Source organism: Numida meleagris, unplaced genomic scaffold (genome assembly GCF_002078875.1).
Source record: "Numida meleagris isolate 19003 breed g44 Domestic line unplaced genomic scaffold, NumMel1.0 unplaced_Scaffold346, whole genome shotgun sequence".
In the NCBI taxonomy this organism is placed as follows: Eukaryota; Metazoa; Chordata; class Aves; order Galliformes; family Numididae; genus Numida; species Numida meleagris.
Window position 1 is genome coordinate 48,697 of NW_018364572.1, and position 17,540 is coordinate 66,236.

Here is a 17,540-nt window from a genome sequence, read left to right on the forward strand (position 1 = left end):
GAATAAGGATGGAGGACAAGGAGTGAGGATGGAGGACATGGAATGAGGATGGAGGACAAGGAGCAAAGGTGGAGTGCAAGGAGCAGGGATGGAGGACATGGAATAAGGATGGAGGACATGGAATAAGGGTGGAGGACAAGGAATAAGGAAGGAGGACAAGGAGCAAGGACGTGGGTCCGTCCCTGGCCAGCTGCTGCCAGGAGCTCCGCTGCTCCCCACCACCCCCCGGCACCGGGGAACGCGGGTACCCGCGCACCGCACCCCGCGCTCTATTGACACCCACCCAGAATCTGAAGGAATTCAAGACAAATGGTTAAGAGGACGGAGTTAATAAAATTTGAAAAATTGAGGGCTGTCACTCCGCTAAACTTTTTTCGATACCACTGGCAGAAACATATTTCCCCAATGAGTGACCTTCCGCAGCTGCTCCAGCTTCGGCGCGCGCGGGCGCTGCCGGTGAGCTGCCGCGCCATTCATCAAACGCCATCAGCTGGGGCCTCCGAACGCGGGCGGGAGGTGCAGGAGGCGCAGCCCGAGGTGCTGCCCAGGTGTGGGCTGGGTGACAGGCAGCGGGAGGTGACGGATGGCCTCCCATTACGGCGGCGTGGGCGGCGCTGGGGCGGCGAGGGCAGCGGGAGGAGGAGGTCAGGCCGCCGGCCGCGTGCCGTTAGCAGGGGGGGGGGAGCGACGGCGTTATTTATGGCGGCGGCGCCGGAGGTGGGGATCGACCGGTCGGACGAGCCGGGTTCTATCAATTATTGAGGCAATTAGTCAAGTCGTCCAAGCCGTTAACGGGGGGATTAGGCCGATATTGGATGGGCGTTATGGATAGGTCCGGGGGATGCGGGACCGACCCTCGGCCGTGGTTTGGAGGGAGAGCCTTGAGGATGGCATCATGGGGAGGACCCGGCCCAACCCAGCTCCCTCGCCGCCTCCCCCCACCGGGTATCGAGCCCCGCGCTCCATCCCGTCACCTGTCTGCGTCATAGCCCTCACTGGCCACGACAAGGCTGGCGCTGGAAATGACTCCGTGTCGGGTGTTTATGGAGCGCGTTTTTCATTCTGTAAGCAAATATAGATCCCCGATGCCAAGGCTCCAAAGTGGCTCAGCTCCCGGTCCCAGCTCCCAGTTCCCAGCTCCCGACTCCCACCTCCCAGCTCCCAGTTCCTGGCTCCCAGCTCCCAACTCCTGGCTCCCAGCTCCCAGCTCCAGCTCCCAGCTCCCAGCTCTAGCTCCCAGCTCCCAGCTCCAGCTCCCAGCTCCCGGCTCCCGGCTCCCGGCTCCCAGCTTCCAGCTCCCAGCTCCCAGCTCCAGCTCCCAGCTTCCAGCTCCCAGCTCCCGGCTCCCAGCTCCAGCTCCCGGCTCCTGGCTTGCCAGTGCCTCGTGGCTGTTGTGCAGTCACCGATCCGTGAGCGCTGGTGCCAGGAGACGTGTCCCAAGGTCACTCCCCAGAGCCAGGGGTGGATCCCATGGTGCCACACTCATGTCTCCCCTATTATCCCACATCTCTGCCCCCTGACCTAGGCCTGCCCTGCCCCAAGCTGTGCATCCACACTGCTGCTTCCCAGCGCCAAACTGGGACCAGTTTGTGCTCCCTGTACAGGTTTGGTTTGGGAGTTACGGGCACCCAAGCAGCTCCCCGCAGCAGCTGGCTCCTTGGGCTCTGCTGACTGTTTGTTCCCGGTGTGATTCCAAAGGAAGAGAGCGGTTTTCCCCCTGCAGCCCGCTCCGTCCCGGGGCTCCCTGACCTCCTCCCTCTCTCCCTGCCCACAGGTGCCAACCCCCTGCAGAAGAACGAGATGGGCCACACGCCGCTGGACTACGCCCGCGAAGGGGAAGTGATGAAGCTCCTGAAGGCGTCGGAGGCGAAGGTGAGCTGAGGTCCGGGGCACGGCGCGGCGCTTCCGCACAGGGACGTGCTACTCCGGGAGAGCTCCATGTGCGTTCGTGATGGGACACATAAATGGCCCCCAAAAAAAGGACTTTGGGAGCTGGGAGTTCTAGCTGTCCCTGCCGCCACGTGGCTTCCTGGTCCACGCTGACATTTCCTTGGGGCAGTAAGATGCGCGAGGGCGAGCGGCTCGTGCTGGGATCAGGTGGGTTTTCCTTCTTTCTCCTTGGAAGAAGGAGATCTGGGAAGGACGAGCCCATCTGTGGGGCCGGGACCCACGCCTGCATGGCTGCCAACCCCACGCCAACAGACCCCGGTGGCCGCCAGCAGCGCTCGCTTCCTGAGCGGGATGCAGAGCTCCACGGCCCTTTCACCAGCCGCTGCTAGAAGGGATGGAAAGAGGGAAAAGGACTCGGTTTGCCATAGCTCCAAACAAGTAGATACGTATATATGTACAGCTTATGGTTGAGCAGATGGGGAAGACGATGGGGGATGGACGGCCTGGTGTCAAGGACCGAAAATCCCTGGGGATCAGAGCTGGTTGAGGTGGGAGCTGGTCGCTCTCCGTCAGGAGGAGCCATCGAGCGGCAGTGACCCCCTCAGCCCCAGTTTGCCCCCAGGTTCGGGCTGGGCAGGGCTGGGGGGGCTTGGCGCTGCCCTGGGAGCCAGAGCACGAGTGCCACCATGCCGTGCTCCGACATCGCATCCCTCGGGCCGCGCTCTGCAGGTTGGAATCTCAGCTTGCCTGGTGGAAACCTGAGGTGGAGAGAAGTTGGCCACGCGTGGAAGGTGGAGGTGATTGATGCTGCGGCAACGACTGCTCAAATCCACATCCCCTGAGCGCTCCGCATCCTCAGCGTGGAACTTTCCTCTTTGCTGGGTGGAAAGGGGGGAAGCTGCAGAGCTGCAGAGCAAACCTTAGGGTCTCGACGGGAGGAGGAAGAATCGCCGCCGGGTAAATGTTCCCCGGGGGGGCGGCACTGCCAGGACCTGCCCCAAAGAGCCCGAAAAGCCGCGTTGGATTTTAACGCTTCACGAACAGATCGGGGCGAGGAAGGAAATATATCTGCAGAGATGCTCCTGCTGTGGATGACGGCCCGTGTGTATAAAACATCAGGCAGCGCAGGCAGCCGTGATGAACGCTGCGCCGGGGGGGACGCGGCGCTCCGGGGGTCGCAGCCGCCCCAGTTCCCGCGCTCCGCCGAGAGTCTTTGAGAATTTATTGCTCGTTTTAATCACTGCCAGAGAATGAATTGGCAGAGCTGTTACCGGATGGGCACGGCCCATAGATTTTATTTACATAACCCGCGTGACAGAATAACGAGGAGCCTTCGTATGTATTTTTAATTCGGTCGGATTTCTGGCGTTGGCTGCGGGTTCCCCGCGCCCGCCTGGTGGCGGGGAGCCGTGAGCTCCCGTTGCTGAGCGGGATGGCGAGGTCTGAAGGAGCCGGTGCCCAGCACGGGCAGCAGAGCGGTGTAGAACCACGGATCACAGAACGGCTGGAGGTGGGAGGGACCCCGAAAGGCTCTGCTCCCTCTCATGGGGACACCCACAGCTCCGTCCATGCTTAGAGCCCCGTCCCCTGAGCTTGGCTGTCTGCAGGGATGGGGCAGCACCACCTCTCTGCGCAGCCAGAGCCTCACCGCCCTTACCAGAATCGCTTTTTCCTTATATCCACTCTAAATCTCCCCCTCTTTCCATCTGAAACCATTCCCCCTTGCCCTGTCGACGCAGACCCTACTAAGGAGCCCGTCCCCTTCTTTCTTATGGCCTCCTTCAGACTGCTCCCAACGCTCTCTCCCCTTTGCAGTTCCAGGAGGAGCAGCGGCGCCGGGAGATCGAGGAGCGCCGCCGGTTCCCGCTGGAGCAGCGGCTCAAGGAGCACATCATCGGCCAGGAGAGCGCCATAGCCACGGTGGGAGCAGGTGAGGTCTGATGCACGTTTGCCTTGGGAATGCTGTTCCTTAATAACAGCCCGCCAGCGGTTTGGCACGGCTTTTTGTACGTAAACTCCCCCCACACCGGCTGCTTCGGGGGATTTTTCCGTGCTCCTTCCCCATGTGGGGCTTTGTTTGCAAAGAAAACAGGAGTGTGTATGGTCAGCACTTCACACAGAATCACGGAGCCGTAGGGATTGGAGGGGACCTCTGGGGATCCCCAGTCCATCCCTCTGCTAAAGCAGATTCCCTGGAGCAGGTTGCAAGATCCCCCTCTCATCCCTCTCTCCCCCAGGTGCTCAGCCCTGGGGTGCTCACCCTGTCCCCATCAGGAGCTGCCCCACAGCTCCCCCATCTCTGCACCCTCACTGGGCTCTCCCCAGCAGTTCCCTGCTGCATGGAGCTGGGGAGCCCAGCACTGGGCGCAGTGCTCCAGGTGTGGCCCCCCCCAGGGCAGAGCAGAGGGGAGGAGCACCTCCCTGCCCTGCTGGCCACGCTCTGTGCCATGCACCCCAAGGTTCCATTGGCCTTCTTGGCCACCAGAGCACACCGCTGCCTCATGGTCAGCCTGTAGTCAACTGTTAGCCAACCATTGCCCAACCAGGACATCACTGGCCTTTGTGGCCACCAGAGCACACTGCTGCCTCATGGTCAGCCTGTGCTCAACTGTTGGCCAACCATTGGCCAACCAGGACACCGTTGGCCTACTTGGCCACAGAGGCACACTGCTGCCTCATGGTCAGCCCGTGGTCAACCATTGGCCAACCAGGACACCATCGGCCTTCCTGGCCACCAGGACACACTGCTGCCTCATGGTCAACTATTGATCAACCACTGATCAACCCTTGGTCCAAACTGTTGCCCCGCTGTTGGTCAACCACTGGTCAACCAGGACAGCCAGGTGCTTCTCCGCAGAGCTCCTTTCCAGCAGCTCAGCCCTGTACCAGTACTGATGCGTGCATTTATTCCTTGGCCGCGTGTGCTACATCAGATCGAGAGAAACCATGAGCCAGACAGATACAAAGGGACACTGCCCCACTCTTCTCCCTCGGCATTCAACAATTTGCATCCCTGGCCCGGAAGCTGCACCTCAGTGCAGAGCAGCGTCAGGAGGTGTTTCTTCTCCAGTTGCTCCAGGTTTCCCTTGGAGCTCCTGGCAGCATTGCGGCCCCTTTGGCAGGGAGCTGTATATCTGGGGAAGCAATAGCACGCTTCTGTTGGCTTTCAATCTCTCTGGTGGTTTCACCCAGCGCGTTTGGTGGCAGCTGCAAGAGGCACGGACTCCTGGGAGCAAGCGGGATGCACGGCGGCAAGCAGAAGGGTCGCAGCCTGCTGAGCTCCTGCCAGCTCCATCCCCCTGCAGATAAATCCTGCAGACAGTGCTGGAGCGAAGCGTGGGTCAAACTCTTGGGGGCTGATGTCTGTGGGTCCGAGGCACGTGTGAGGTTGTCGCCTCTCTGCCTCCTTCCCTGCGCCCACGTTCCCAAACCGGCGGTGCCTTTTTCCGGAGCCGTTGCGACGGCGCTTCGGATTCTGCGCTTTCCCTACGAAAAAAAAGAAATGCACTCGGTGAGGAAATGGGGAGCCTGGCCTCTGGTGGCTGTGCTGAAGGATACAGGCGCACAGCCGGGCTGGGAGGGGAAGAAACCAGAGCAGTTTTTGGCCTGCAATTCCTCCAGCATCCCTGCAGCCGAACGCAGCGCCTGCAAACCGGACGGGGCAGGGGGGGGTGGCGAGGTCAGGACGGCGAGCAGCGCGCTGTCACGGACACAAAACCCACCCTGGTGCTGCTAACAAAGGGGAGCGCCGGGCCAGCTCGGAGCCCTGCAAAGAGCAGCAGACCCCCTCTGCTCCGAGAGCGGCTGTGCCTGGGGGCAGCAGCGCGGGCTAATTGGGAAGCTTTGATTAATGGGCAGTGCCTGCTTCTGACACAGGTGGTGTTTGCGCGCATTAAAGCGGCCGCCTTTATGGAGGTTTCTCTTATTGAATTATAGGGAATGCGCTTGATCCCCCCGCAGCCTCAGGACATCAGACCAAAAGGTAGAGAGGCTCCGGCCCCTCCTCCCCCTCCTCCCTTCTGCCCCATCTCCCGTGTTTTCTTTCAGGAAGGGCGAATTTCGAGACGTGGCTCTTTCTGCCAAGCGCTTCCTATCCGTTCCGGTTCTGTTTTCTGCTGCCGCGTTGCGGGCTCCCGGTGCCTCCGCTCCGCGCTCCCTGGCGCAGGGATCGTGCCTGCAGGCCCCTCGCGGCACCGATATGTTTCATTTAGAACCGCTCCCTAATTGAGTAATTGGATTTAATGCGTCGCTCGGTGCCCGATCCGAGCAGGCTCCGGGGGAGCACAAAGGGGACGTGAGCTCTGGGCACGCTGCGTGGGTACGGGGCGGCAGGGATGGGCTGCTCACGCTGCACAGCACCACGGGGACCCAGGACGGGGAGAACCCGTCCTGCCATCTCTGGGAGATGCGTCAGAGCCCAGCTCTGCTTTCTGTCCCACCGGGCGGGCTGTGAAGAGGTGGGCGCTGACTGTGGGGCCGGAACGGGGCAGCTCCGAGGGCACTGCACGCAGCACGGGGATGGAAGTGCAGCTGCTGCTGCATGGTTCTCTGTCACCGAACCCTCATGGGACATTGCACCTTGGAACGTGGCGGACCAACACCGTAACCAAACCCAAATGAGATATTTCACCTTGTAGTAGGGCAGACAAACACCTTCACCAAACCCACGTGGGATATTTGAGGGACGTGTTTCATGAGCATGGTGGTGGTGGGCTGATGGTTGGACTTGATGAGATCATAGAATCATAGAATCATAGAATGGCCTGGGCTGAACAGGACCTCAAAGATCATTGAGGTTCAATCCCCTGCTGAGTGCAGGGTTGCCAACCACCAGCCCAGGCTGCCACGTCCAGCCTGGCCTTGAATGCCTGCAGGGACGGGGCATCCACAACCTCCTTGGGCAACCTGTTCCAGTGCCTCACCACCCTCGGAGTGAAAAACTTCCTCCTAATATCCAACCTGAACCTCCCCTGTCTCAGTTTAAAACCATTCCCCCTTGTCCTATCGCTATCCACCCTACTGAACAATCGTTCCCCTCCTGTTTATACGCTCCCTTCAAGAATTGGAAGGCCACGATGTGATCTCCCCGGAGCCTTCTCTTCTCCAAGCTGAACAAGCCCAGTTCCCTCATCCTTTCCTCATAGGAGAGGTGCTCCAGCCTCTGATCATCTTGGTGGCCTCCTCTGGACCCATTCCAAGAGGAACGATCTTAGAGGTCTTTTCTAGCTTCAATGATTCTACAGTTCTTTGATTCTGTGCTCTTGTAGCATGGTGGCAAACACCATAACAAACCCACATGGGATATTTCACCTTGTAAGATGGCAGACAGACTGGGCAGGGCTCTGGTGTAATCCTGGAGACTATGTTCTATGGGGTCATGCTGTCGGGGTCATGGTTGGGTTTCCGCAGCACTTTGGTCGCTGGTGACTTTCCAGCCCTTTTGGATTGAAGTTCTTTGTGGTAGGACTCTTCCTGAAGTTGAGTAAGGAGGGAGGAAGGAAAAGGGCTGTTAACATTTTCAGTTTAGAGGTTACGAGGGATGTAGACCATCTCCTTTTAAATCGTAAAATTGCAGATTTTCCACGTGCTGGGCAGTTATAGTGCCGGAATCAGCTGGACTGGCAAAGATGGGAGAAAACGGCTGAGCAGGAACGTCACCCTGCCCCGATTTGAGGGAAACCAGCTGTGATTCAGACAAGGCAGGATGCCCTACGAGTGCTTTATTTTGGTGTTCTCAGCATGTGTTGTGGCAAGGCAGGCTGGTACAGGTCTGGAAGAAGTGCAGGTCAAACACCTCCATGCCATCAGGTTGGACAGGGCCAAGAAGGGGCTCATCCTGCATCCCCTGGAGCCTCCTCGGGGCTGTGCAGAGCCCAGGAGCTGTCCCATGGTGGGGACGGAGCTGGGGACGTCACCCCCTGGCACCCCGAGCCGGGTGGTCCGAGGAGCACCACGGAATGAATTGATTTGATAAATGGACATTTATTACACTCACAAATTGGCTGAAACCAATTTCGGTCACATCAACCCCTGATAACTGCTGGGGTATTGATTTGTGTAAAGTAATACAGTGAATTTATCAGTTCAATAGCGAGCTGAAGGGCCTCTCGGAGACGCAGCGCTACAGTTACGCCGTTACGGATGGACGAAATAAACCGGGAGCGCGGCAGCAGCGCTGGAAATGGCTCCGGAGAAGAAGACCCGGGCGTCATCGTTGGCCTCTTCGTTTGGACGTTGGGTCTGAATTTCTTAATGAAGCGTGGCCTGCCCCCCAGCAGTCGTTCCTGTCATCCCTGGAGCTGAGCTTGCCGAGAGTTTCGGCGCAGACCTCTTGGGTGGCGATGGCCAAGAGTTGGGTTGAGGACCCCGAGGAAAGGAGCGTTCCCATCGGCTCCCGGAGCTTTGCCCGTGGTTCTCATCTTGCACAGCGTCTTTCTTCCTCCTCCCAAAGCCAAACCCGTGCAGTTTGGAGGTGGAGAGCTCTAAGACCTGCGGCTGCGGTGGCCCCCTCCGTTGACAACCAGAATTGTTGAGGTTTTCCAAAGCTTAGGGCCGGGACCCTGTGCTGGACCGCATCCCGACTTTAAGGCTGCTTACAGGAAAGCTTCCCCACCCCGTCCCTCTGCTGATCTACCCAACCCACTCGAAGACGGCGGCGGTCAGCACCTCGCAGCCGAGACGCGACCCTGAATCACAGGCACTAACCCCGTGGCAGCTTTTATGGCGCGGTGTATATCACGGGGGAGCCGAGCGCTTGCCCATAAAGCGCGGTGTCCTGCTGCGAAAACACGGCACTTAACCCCGGCGCCTCCGGAGCACCGAGCGGGCTGACCCCTGCAAGTGGTCACTCCGTGCCCCGGAGCCAAAGTTTATTGCCGTTATTATCTTCGCTGAAATAGCTGCAGAAATGCTCGGCGTCCTTCTTATTCCCCATCCATTAAAAAACAACAACAACAACTGAGCCCGGGCGGGAGTCAGGGCTGCTCGGGGTGGGTGAAGCGCCGGGCGAGGCATCTGGTGGCAGCCGGGCACGAGCTGGCACTCGTGGACATCACCCTCCTGTCCGTAGGCTGCTCTAATGGCTAATTGCCTTCTGATTAACGAACCAACCTGCCTTATTCCTGGAGTTCATCCAGCCCCTGGAGCACACTGATTTTAGCCAGGTGACCCCCCCGTGTTGTCTGGTGGAGGTGCTCAATGGCCGTGGTCAAGTCAAGATCTTCATGGGAAGATGCTCCGTGCAAACCCAGCTGTTGGAAGACCTCTCCATGTGCCGATGCCAAGGCGCCTGTTGCTAAGAATTATTATCATTGCATAGAATCACAGAATTGGAAAAGACCTCCGGGATCATCAAGTCCAGCTCCATCCCAGCCTCACCGTGCCCACTCCTAGAATCAGGCTCGGGGAGGTGGTGAAGTCACCAACCCCGGAGGTGTTCAAGAAATGTTTAGGTGTTGTACTGAGGGGCAATGTAGTGGGAAACGTTGGTGGACGGTTGGACTGGATGATCTTGGAGGTCTCTTCCAGCCTTGGTGATTCTATGATTCTATGTAGTCGTTAAGGTTGGAAGAGCCCTCCAAGATCCCCAAGTCCAACCCCAGCCCATCCCACCATGCCTGCTGACCACGTCACTCAGTGCCACATCCCCACGGTTCTTGGACACCTCCAGGGACAGTGACCCCCCCACACCCTGAGCAGCCTGTTCCCACGCTTAGCCACTCTCAGAGAAGTTTTTCCTAACGTCCAACCTGACCCTGCCCTGTCACCCCAGTTGGGTGGGGCCCAATTAGACCTCCGAGACCACCGAGTCCAACCAGCAATCCATCCTCACCGTAGAATCACAGCATCACAAAGCTGTGAAGGTTGGAAAAGACCTCCAACCGCCAACCCATCACCACTGTGCCCACTAAGAATGATGGAACCACAGAGCTGTGAAGGCTGGAAAAGACCTCCAGTGTAATCCAACCACCAACCCAACCGTGCCCACTAAGAATCATGGAACCACAGAGCTGTGAAGGTTGGAAAAAACCTCCAGTGTAATCCAACCACCAACCCAGCGTGGTTGTAGCAGCGGGGCCGCGCTGTGGGTGTTAGGGGAGGGCAGCAGGTGCTAGGGCCTCCAAACCCGCGTTCTGTCACCTTTGGTAAGAATTTCCCCCTGGTGTCTTAACAAGGACACCCTTTGGCATTACCCCTGGAGATAACCACAGGTTCACCAGCCCTCCTGCTCAAACCCTGCGTCAACCCGGAGCTCCGCGGCCTTCCCTCTTTTCATACGTGTGCAAGAACTCGTGCAAAAAAAAAAGAAAACACCCAACCCAAACCGACCGACAAACCAAGAGAATAAAAAAAAAACAACCAAACTCGTGCAGAGCTGGTTTATTTGCAGAAAGGCTGTGCGTGGAGCCGGGAGCCCGGCGTGCCGCTCGCCCGTCCCCTGTCCCCCTCCTCGCCGTCTCCCTGGCAACGCTGAGTGCACATCCTGGAAAAGTTTATCCGAAATCTGCTCTGGGCAGCTTTCCAAATCCATGCTAACCTGATTAGGTGTCTCTGGGGCCTTTGCTGGCTAATCAAATTAGATAGCACTAATGGCAGGGAGGACTTTGAGTGGGCAGAGAGCAGTAAAACATAGTGTATACTTAGTGATAATTATACTTGCTTTTGTGTCATTGATTTATACGCCTTCTCCCCCCCCCTACTTTTGTTTCCGTGGCAGCAATTCGGAGGAAGGAGAACGGCTGGTACGACGAGGAGCACCCGCTGGTCTTCCTCTTCTTGGGATCATCCGGGATAGGTAACGTGGGCGGGATGCAGGGCTGCATCGCTAAGGTTGAACAGACCAAGACCCCCACGTCCAACCCCACCGTGCCCACTGCTCACACCCCTCAGTGCCACATCCCCCCGGTGCCAGTGCACTGCCGCTCTTTCAGAGAAGAAATCTTCCCTAATACCCAACCTGAACCCAAATACCAGACCCATGCCGTGGGTGAGCAGCAGAAGGGCTCGACGCCGCCCGCGGGCGCTGCCCGTGGTCCTGCAGGGCACCCCTGGCTCCAGCACAGCCATCCACATCCCAGCTCCTACAAGGACATTCTCCCTAAGAGAAGCACGGATGGAGCAGCGCCGCGGGTGGGTGCTGGGGGCAGCTGTGGGTGGGTGACAATAGGAATTCACCGCTCGCAAACCCCATCCCGTGCTGCTCACGCGGGCGCCCATCGCTTTGCAACAGCGTCGTCCTCTTGACGCTGCTGTTTTTCCTCGAGCAGCGTGGCAGCCCATCGGCTCACACCATGGGCAAAGCGAGTTTTATTTGGGGGGGGGGGAAGAAAAAAATAATGAGGTTTCAAGGAACCGAATGGCGACATCGGAAGCAACACCGGCGCTTCTCCTCCCTGAGTGAGGGCGGCGGGTAGGATATGAATGAATGCTGAGGGAAGATGTGAGTGCCGAGATGAGGGATGAATGGATACTGAAAAGAAGGATGAATGGATACTGAGATGAAGGATGAGTGGGTATGGAAATAGGAAAGCAAAGCGGCTGAGAGCTGTGCTGTGTCCGTGGAGGTGCCCCGTGGGTCTGGATGTGGGAGCGATGTGGAAGACCAAGTGTGCACGCACCGAAATCCCCCGGGTGCCTTCGTGTCGCTCATCCCGCGGCAGTTCAGCACCAAAAACTCCTCTCTTTGTATCAGCACAGCTTGAGCTGAGAGGTGAATGGTCCTGGCAGCGATTTTCCCCCGCTCCCATGCAGCACCAGCCTTCCCTTTCTGCCGCTCGTTGCGGTGATCCCATGGAGAACGTTGCATCCTTACCCTGCAGTGCTTTCATAGAGAGCCTCGGTTTCTTGAACGGAGACTCACGTGGCGAAAATCTGACCCGACCATGTGCTTGTGTTTGCAACAGGTAAAACAGAGCTGGCCAAGCAGACGGCCAAGTACATCCACAAGGATGTGAAGAAGGTAAAGCTCCTCTTCCCTTCGCTGGCGGGGCCTCGTGCTCGGGTGAGAGCTCGGCCCCGCATCTGCAGGTGGTGTCGGGCTGAGTGGGTTGAGCTCTGTGGAAGAGTTCCCCATTGAAAGCACGGTGGCATGGGGACCTTTGGGGGTGATATATTTAATCGGGGCAGTAGTTGGGTTGGTTGAATTGAGTTTCAGCTCCGTCTGATAAAAGCCAAAGGGACGGGGGGAGAGGAACGAGATGCGAGGGCTGCTCAGGAGTGAGGGGTTGCAGCGTTTCTTTTCTCTTGCAGGGTTTCATCAGGCTGGACATGTCGGAGTTCCAGGAGAGGCACGAGGTTGGTCCGTGGGCCGGGGACTGGGTTTGGGGGGGGGGGGTTGGGGCTGGAGGAGCAGGAGTCGCTGTCTCAGTTCCCCATCCCCGCCGGTGCTGGCGGAGCTGCAGGGAGGTGCACGTGTCCCCCACGTGTCCCTGCGGGTGGTGCTGGGTGCTCACGTTGTGTGCCAGCAGGGCCTGCCTCCAGCCCAGCCAAGCCCCCGGCTCTTCTGCAGGAGGCTCGGGGGCCGTCTCCCCACCCGCTGCAAACAGCACCGAGCTTCTGGCTGGGACGGGATCTACCTGGACCTGGATCCTCCTGGATTCCAGATCCTCCTGGAAGACATGTTAAGGCACATGAGGGACGAGCGGGTGATCCGAGATGGCCAGCACAGCTTCACCAAGGGAACGCCGTGCCTGGCCCATCCGGCGGCCTTTTGTGATGGAAGGACAAAGGGAGGGTGATTGGTGTCACCTACCTGGGCTTGTGCAAGGCCTTTGGCATGGCCCCCCCCCACGTCCTTACCTCTAAATTGGAGAGAGCTGGGTTGGAAGGGCGGACGATGCGGTGGATGAGGAATTGGGTGCATGGCTGCAGCCTGAGGGTGGTGGTCAGTGGCTCCATGTCCAGGTGGGGTGGGGATGGGTGGTGGCCCCCAGGGGTCCGTCTTGGGTACGGTGCTCTTCAGCATCTTCATCAATGACATGGTGTGCGTGAAGACTGTGAGAAGAACTCCTCGAGAGCAGCCCTGTGGAGAAGGACTTAGAGGTCCTGGTGGGTGAAGAACCAGCCATGAGGCAGTAGTGCGTGCTTGGAGCCCAGCATGCTTTTGGAGAGGGCCCAGAGGAGGAGGAGGAGGAGGAGGAGGAAGAGAGCACTGCCTTCAAGCAGAGCAGTGAGGATAGCACAGAGAACACCCAGGTGCTCGCAGCTGCCTAGATGGATCCGCCGTGGTGCTGGGGTCCTGCCCAGCAGCGGTGAAAGGTGGAGGCAAACAAAGCCACGCCAACAACGCGGTGCCAAGAAAGAGGCGTCGGGAGCAGCGGTGTAAATGCGAGATATAAAATAGCAGAGGGCAGGAATCACACGGAGGATTGCGGCGGGGGGAGATCTGATTTCTTCAAGCAAACCAGGATCAGGAGGTCGGCACAGGAGGAGCTGCTGTCGGCAGCAGTGACCCCAGTGTTGGTGTGCAAGGGTTGAGGGCTTGGGGTTCTGCTCCGCTGGCTCTGCAGGCTGAGCAGGCTGACCCATAGCAGCTGGGGGGCATGGCCCCAGGGGCACGTTGGAGATGGGCAACAGTTCTTCTCCCAAAGAGCGGGGATGCGTTGGCGCAGGCTGCCCAGGGAGAGGTGGGGTCAGTGTCCCCCAGTGTCCCAGAACCGTGGGGATGTGGCACTTGGGGACACGGTCAGCGGGCACGGTGCAGTGGGTTGGGGTTGGGGATCTCAGACGTCTTCTCCAGCCTTTGTGATTCTATGGTTCTATTTAGGGACGTGGTCAGTGCGCATGGTGGGGTGGGTTGGGGTTGGGGTTGGGGATCTCAGATGCCTTTTCCAGCCATAATGACTCTATGGTTCTACTTAGGGACACGGTCAGTGGACGTGGTGGGGTGGATTGGGGTTGGATTTGTGGATCTTGGAGGTTTTTTCCAGCCATAAGGATTGTATGGTTCTATTTAGGCACATGGTCCATGGGCATGGTGGGGCAGATTGAGGTTGGGCTTGGGGATCTCAGATGCCTTTTCCAACCATAATGATTGTATAATTCTACTTAGGGACATGGTCAGTGTGCATTGTAGGATGGGTAGAGCTTGGGCTTGGGGATCTTGGAGATCTTTTCCAACCTTTATGATTCTGTGGTTCTATTTAGGGACATGGTCAGTGGGCATGGTGAGTTGGAGTTGGGGTTGGAGATCTCGGAGGTCTTATCCAACCTTTGTGAATCTATGGTTCTGTTTAGGAACACGGTCAGTGGGCATGGTGGGGTGGATTGGGGTTGGATTTGTGGATCTTGGAGGTTTTTTCCAGCCATAAGGATTGTATGGTTCTATTTAGGGACATGGTCAGTGGGCATGGTGGATTGGGTTGGGGTTGGAGATCTTGCAGGATTTTTCCAACCTTAGTGATTCTATGGTTCTGTTTAGGAACATGGTCCGTGGGCATGGTGGGGTAGACTGAGGTTGGGCTTGGGGATCTTGGAGGTCTTTTCCAACCTTTATGATTCTATGGTTCTATTTAGGGACACAGTTAGTGGGCATGGTGGGACGGGTTGGGTTTGGTGATCTTGGAGGTCTTATCCAACCTTTGTGAATCTATGGTTCTGTTTGGGAACCTGGTCTGTGGGCATGGTGGGATGAGTTGGGGTTGGGCTTGGGGATCTTGGAGGTCTTTTCCAACTGTAATGATTGTATGATTCTACTTAGGGACACCGTCAGAGGACACGGTGGGATGGGTTGGGCTTGGATTTGGGGATCTTGGAGGTCTTATCCAACCCTAGTGATTCTGTGGTTCTATTTAGGGACGTGGGGATGGTGGAGTGGGTTGGGGTTGGGTTTCGGGTCTTTTCCAACCTTCACCGTTCTGTGGTTGCATGAAAATGCTTCGAGCTGTGGATGCTTGAGGCAGTCCAAACTCACTCATCCCATTTGCAAAAGCGTTTCCCTTGCCAGGATTCCTCTTCTATTTCTTTTCCAACCCGATTTGATAGCGGTGCTGTTGAGAAGCCGGGCCGTTGGTTATCCACCCAGGAAAAGATGCTCTCACCGCGACCGCTTCCCACCCTGCTGCTTCCCTTCCAACCCATGCCCTCAGGATGCGTCACCACGGACGGCGACCTCCGCTTGCCCACCACGAACCGCTGGCTCTCCCTTCACGCATCCTCTCCCTCGCAGGTGGCCAAGTTCATCGGCTCCCCGCCGGGCTACGTGGGCCACGAGGAGGGCGGGCAGCTCACCAAGAAGCTGCGGCAGTGCCCCAACGCCGTGGTGCTCTTCGACGAGGTGGACAAAGCCCACCCGGACGTGCTCACCATCATGCTGCAGCTCTTCGACGAGGTGAGCCCGGCCTATCCGTCGCTCCGTGCTGCTCCGCGAGGTTCTCCATGCGCATCACCCACGGCCGGGGGTGCAAGCAGGGCCACGCTGCTCAGCACCTCCCTCCCAGCCCCGTGCGCGGCCGCGCTTCCCGTTTCGTCCTCAGGTCCCCGTCCATCCTGGCAGGCGAGCAAACTCCGGAGGTGTCGTGGAGTTTTGTTTTTCTTTTTAAGGATTAATAACGCCATTTTTCATGCATAGATCATCGCGGCGGCGGCGAAATGTGAAATCAATTCCTGTAGCGCGCGCTTGACAGGGCAATAACCCAAATGTTAATCTCAAGCACCCAACGAGGATTTGTGTCATTGTGCTGGATATCTGCTGCCGGAGACGGATCGAGGGGAGAGGCTGCCTGGGGAGCCGCTTATTTCTTCCTTCTTGCTCTCTCCCTCTCTTTTACTTTATTCATCAAGAGAACGAGTACTTCTGAAGGGTTCCTGTGCCACCAAACCAAAGCTCGCTCTGCCCCACGTCTCCTGGCTGGGGACGGGGATGGGATGGGGACGGGGATGGGATGGGATGGGATGGGATGGGATGGGATGGGATGGGATGGGATGGGATGGGGATGGGGATGGGGATGGGCAGGCAGCGATGTGGTCCCTGTGAGACGTGGGGCTTCCTGCAGCTCAGCCCTATCCCCTCCCTGCCCCAGAAGCAAGTCTGCCGTGGGGCGAAGCACGGCCTCGTGCCCCCGGGGTTCCCCGCTCACGCTGTGTGTTGCCTTGGTGTCGTGGCAGGGCAGGCTGACGGACGGCAAAGGGAAAACCATTGACTGCAGGGATGCCATCTTCATCATGACCTCCAACGTGGCGAGCGACGAGATCGCGCAGCACGCCCTGCAGCTCCGGCAGGAGGCCGTGGAGATGAGCAAGAAAAGGCTCGCAGAAAACTTAGGTACCGGCTGAACCTTAGGGGTCCCTTCCAACCGGGGGTCCCAGCATCATGCAGGTTGGGAAGGGCCACGTGGATGGTCCTGTCCAACCACCAACCCGAACCCAGAGCCCGGCTCAGCTGCACACCCCATGGGAGGAGGCAAGGAACCTTGGCGTCCACCTCTTCCCAGACCCCCCCACGCTCATCTTTCCCCCGTGGTGCTTTGGGTTTGCCCCTCTCCGAGCGCTCCTTGCTGCAGATCCCCTCCCCGAGCCCCTCCTGTCTCTGGGGTGGGGGCTTTCTGAAAGAACAGCTCAATTCCTGCTCTGCTTCATCCAGCTGGGGGTCCTGAGGGCCGAACCCGGCACGCTTTCCTTTGCCTGTTGGTCCTGCGGGGTGAAGTGAGGAGCGAGCCCCCCCGGGGGGTGGGTGGGGGGCACCCCATGGATTTCTCGGCTTCTCCGCCCCCATCTCGTCCTCTCTGCTCTCTCACCGCCACCACCCTAAGCCCAGATCCTGAAAGCAGAGAAAGGGCAGAGCCCGCCGGGCGCTCAGCTTTGACGAATCGCTTTTCCAAATGCCAAACGCTTCTCTCCTCGACGAGGAAAGCATCGGATTTTAATTTCTGGAACCGCACGAACAAAGAGCTGCGGCGAGAGCAGGAAAACACCTCGGGGTGGGGGGGAGTCAGGAAACGCATCGGGGCTCAGCATCGCCCCACAATTCTGCACAGCCCGGGCTCGGGGGTGGCCCTGGGGTGGGGGATAAGCACAGGGATCGGGGGCAGCAGCCGCAGCATCTCCCCACCCAGCACCGGGAGCAGCAGGCGGTGCCGGAGCTGAGCGCTGGGTGCTGTGCACTGCTGCTGCTGCCGAGCCCTCGTTACGTCTTGATGGAAGCAGCCAGCGGCGGCCCCGCTGCGCAGGGATGCAGGGCTGCCAGCCCCTGGCTCCATCTGCAGTCGGTGGAGGGAAGCGTGCCCCAAGCTGGGCTCGCAGGGCGCTGCTGGCAGCTTGGCACCGTGCAGGAGCTGGGGCTGGGAAGGCCGCTGTGTGCTGCACACCCCGTCCCCGTGCCCCCATCCCACCATCATCCCCCCCCCGCCGGCTCTTTCTGTCTTTCAGAGGACGTCCAGGTGACCGACAAGATCACCATCTCCAAGCAGTTCAAGGAGAAGGTCATCCGCCCCATTTTAAAGGTAGAGCTGCTTTCTCCTTGGCTGGCATCCCGGGCAGGCTGAGCTTTGCTCGCTGCCTCAGCGCCGTCATCGCGCTCCTCACCCGGCTGCGGGGTCGGTGCTGGCATGCCTCTGTATTTCTCACTCACTGAGAATTAAGGGGAGAGCCACACAGAAGCAAACAGCCCCTCTCCTCTCCTCTCCTCTCCTCTCCTCTCCTCTCCTCTCCTCTCC

The 17,540-nt window shown here is 58.7% G+C and overlaps 1 protein-coding gene and 1 long non-coding RNA gene across 4 annotated transcripts in view; one reads left to right on the forward strand and one right to left on the reverse strand.

Annotated features, from left to right (window-relative positions):
- CLPB (ClpB homolog, mitochondrial AAA ATPase chaperonin) overlaps positions 1-17,540 on the forward strand; it is a 44,702-nt gene that overhangs the window by 23,967 nt on the left and 3,195 nt on the right. For all 3 annotated transcript variants that reach the window (XM_021383130.1, XM_021383131.1, XM_021383132.1), the window contains 8 exons: positions 1,775-1,872; positions 3,706-3,820; positions 10,607-10,684; positions 11,793-11,848; positions 12,139-12,183; positions 15,056-15,217; positions 15,994-16,150; positions 17,254-17,327. In XM_021383130.1, coding sequence (XP_021238805.1) covers positions 1,775-1,872; positions 3,706-3,820; positions 10,607-10,684; positions 11,793-11,848; positions 12,139-12,183; positions 15,056-15,217; positions 15,994-16,150; positions 17,254-17,327 — 785 coding nt within the window. The remainder of the gene's footprint in view (positions 1-1,774; positions 1,873-3,705; positions 3,821-10,606; positions 10,685-11,792; positions 11,849-12,138; positions 12,184-15,055; positions 15,218-15,993; positions 16,151-17,253; positions 17,328-17,540) is intronic.
- On the reverse strand, positions 314-1,138 carry LOC110391312. Its single transcript, XR_002434042.1, has 2 exons — positions 975-1,138; positions 314-748 (listed from the first exon to the last, which is right to left on the reverse strand). It is a non-coding gene; the product is annotated as an uncharacterized LOC110391312 (long non-coding RNA).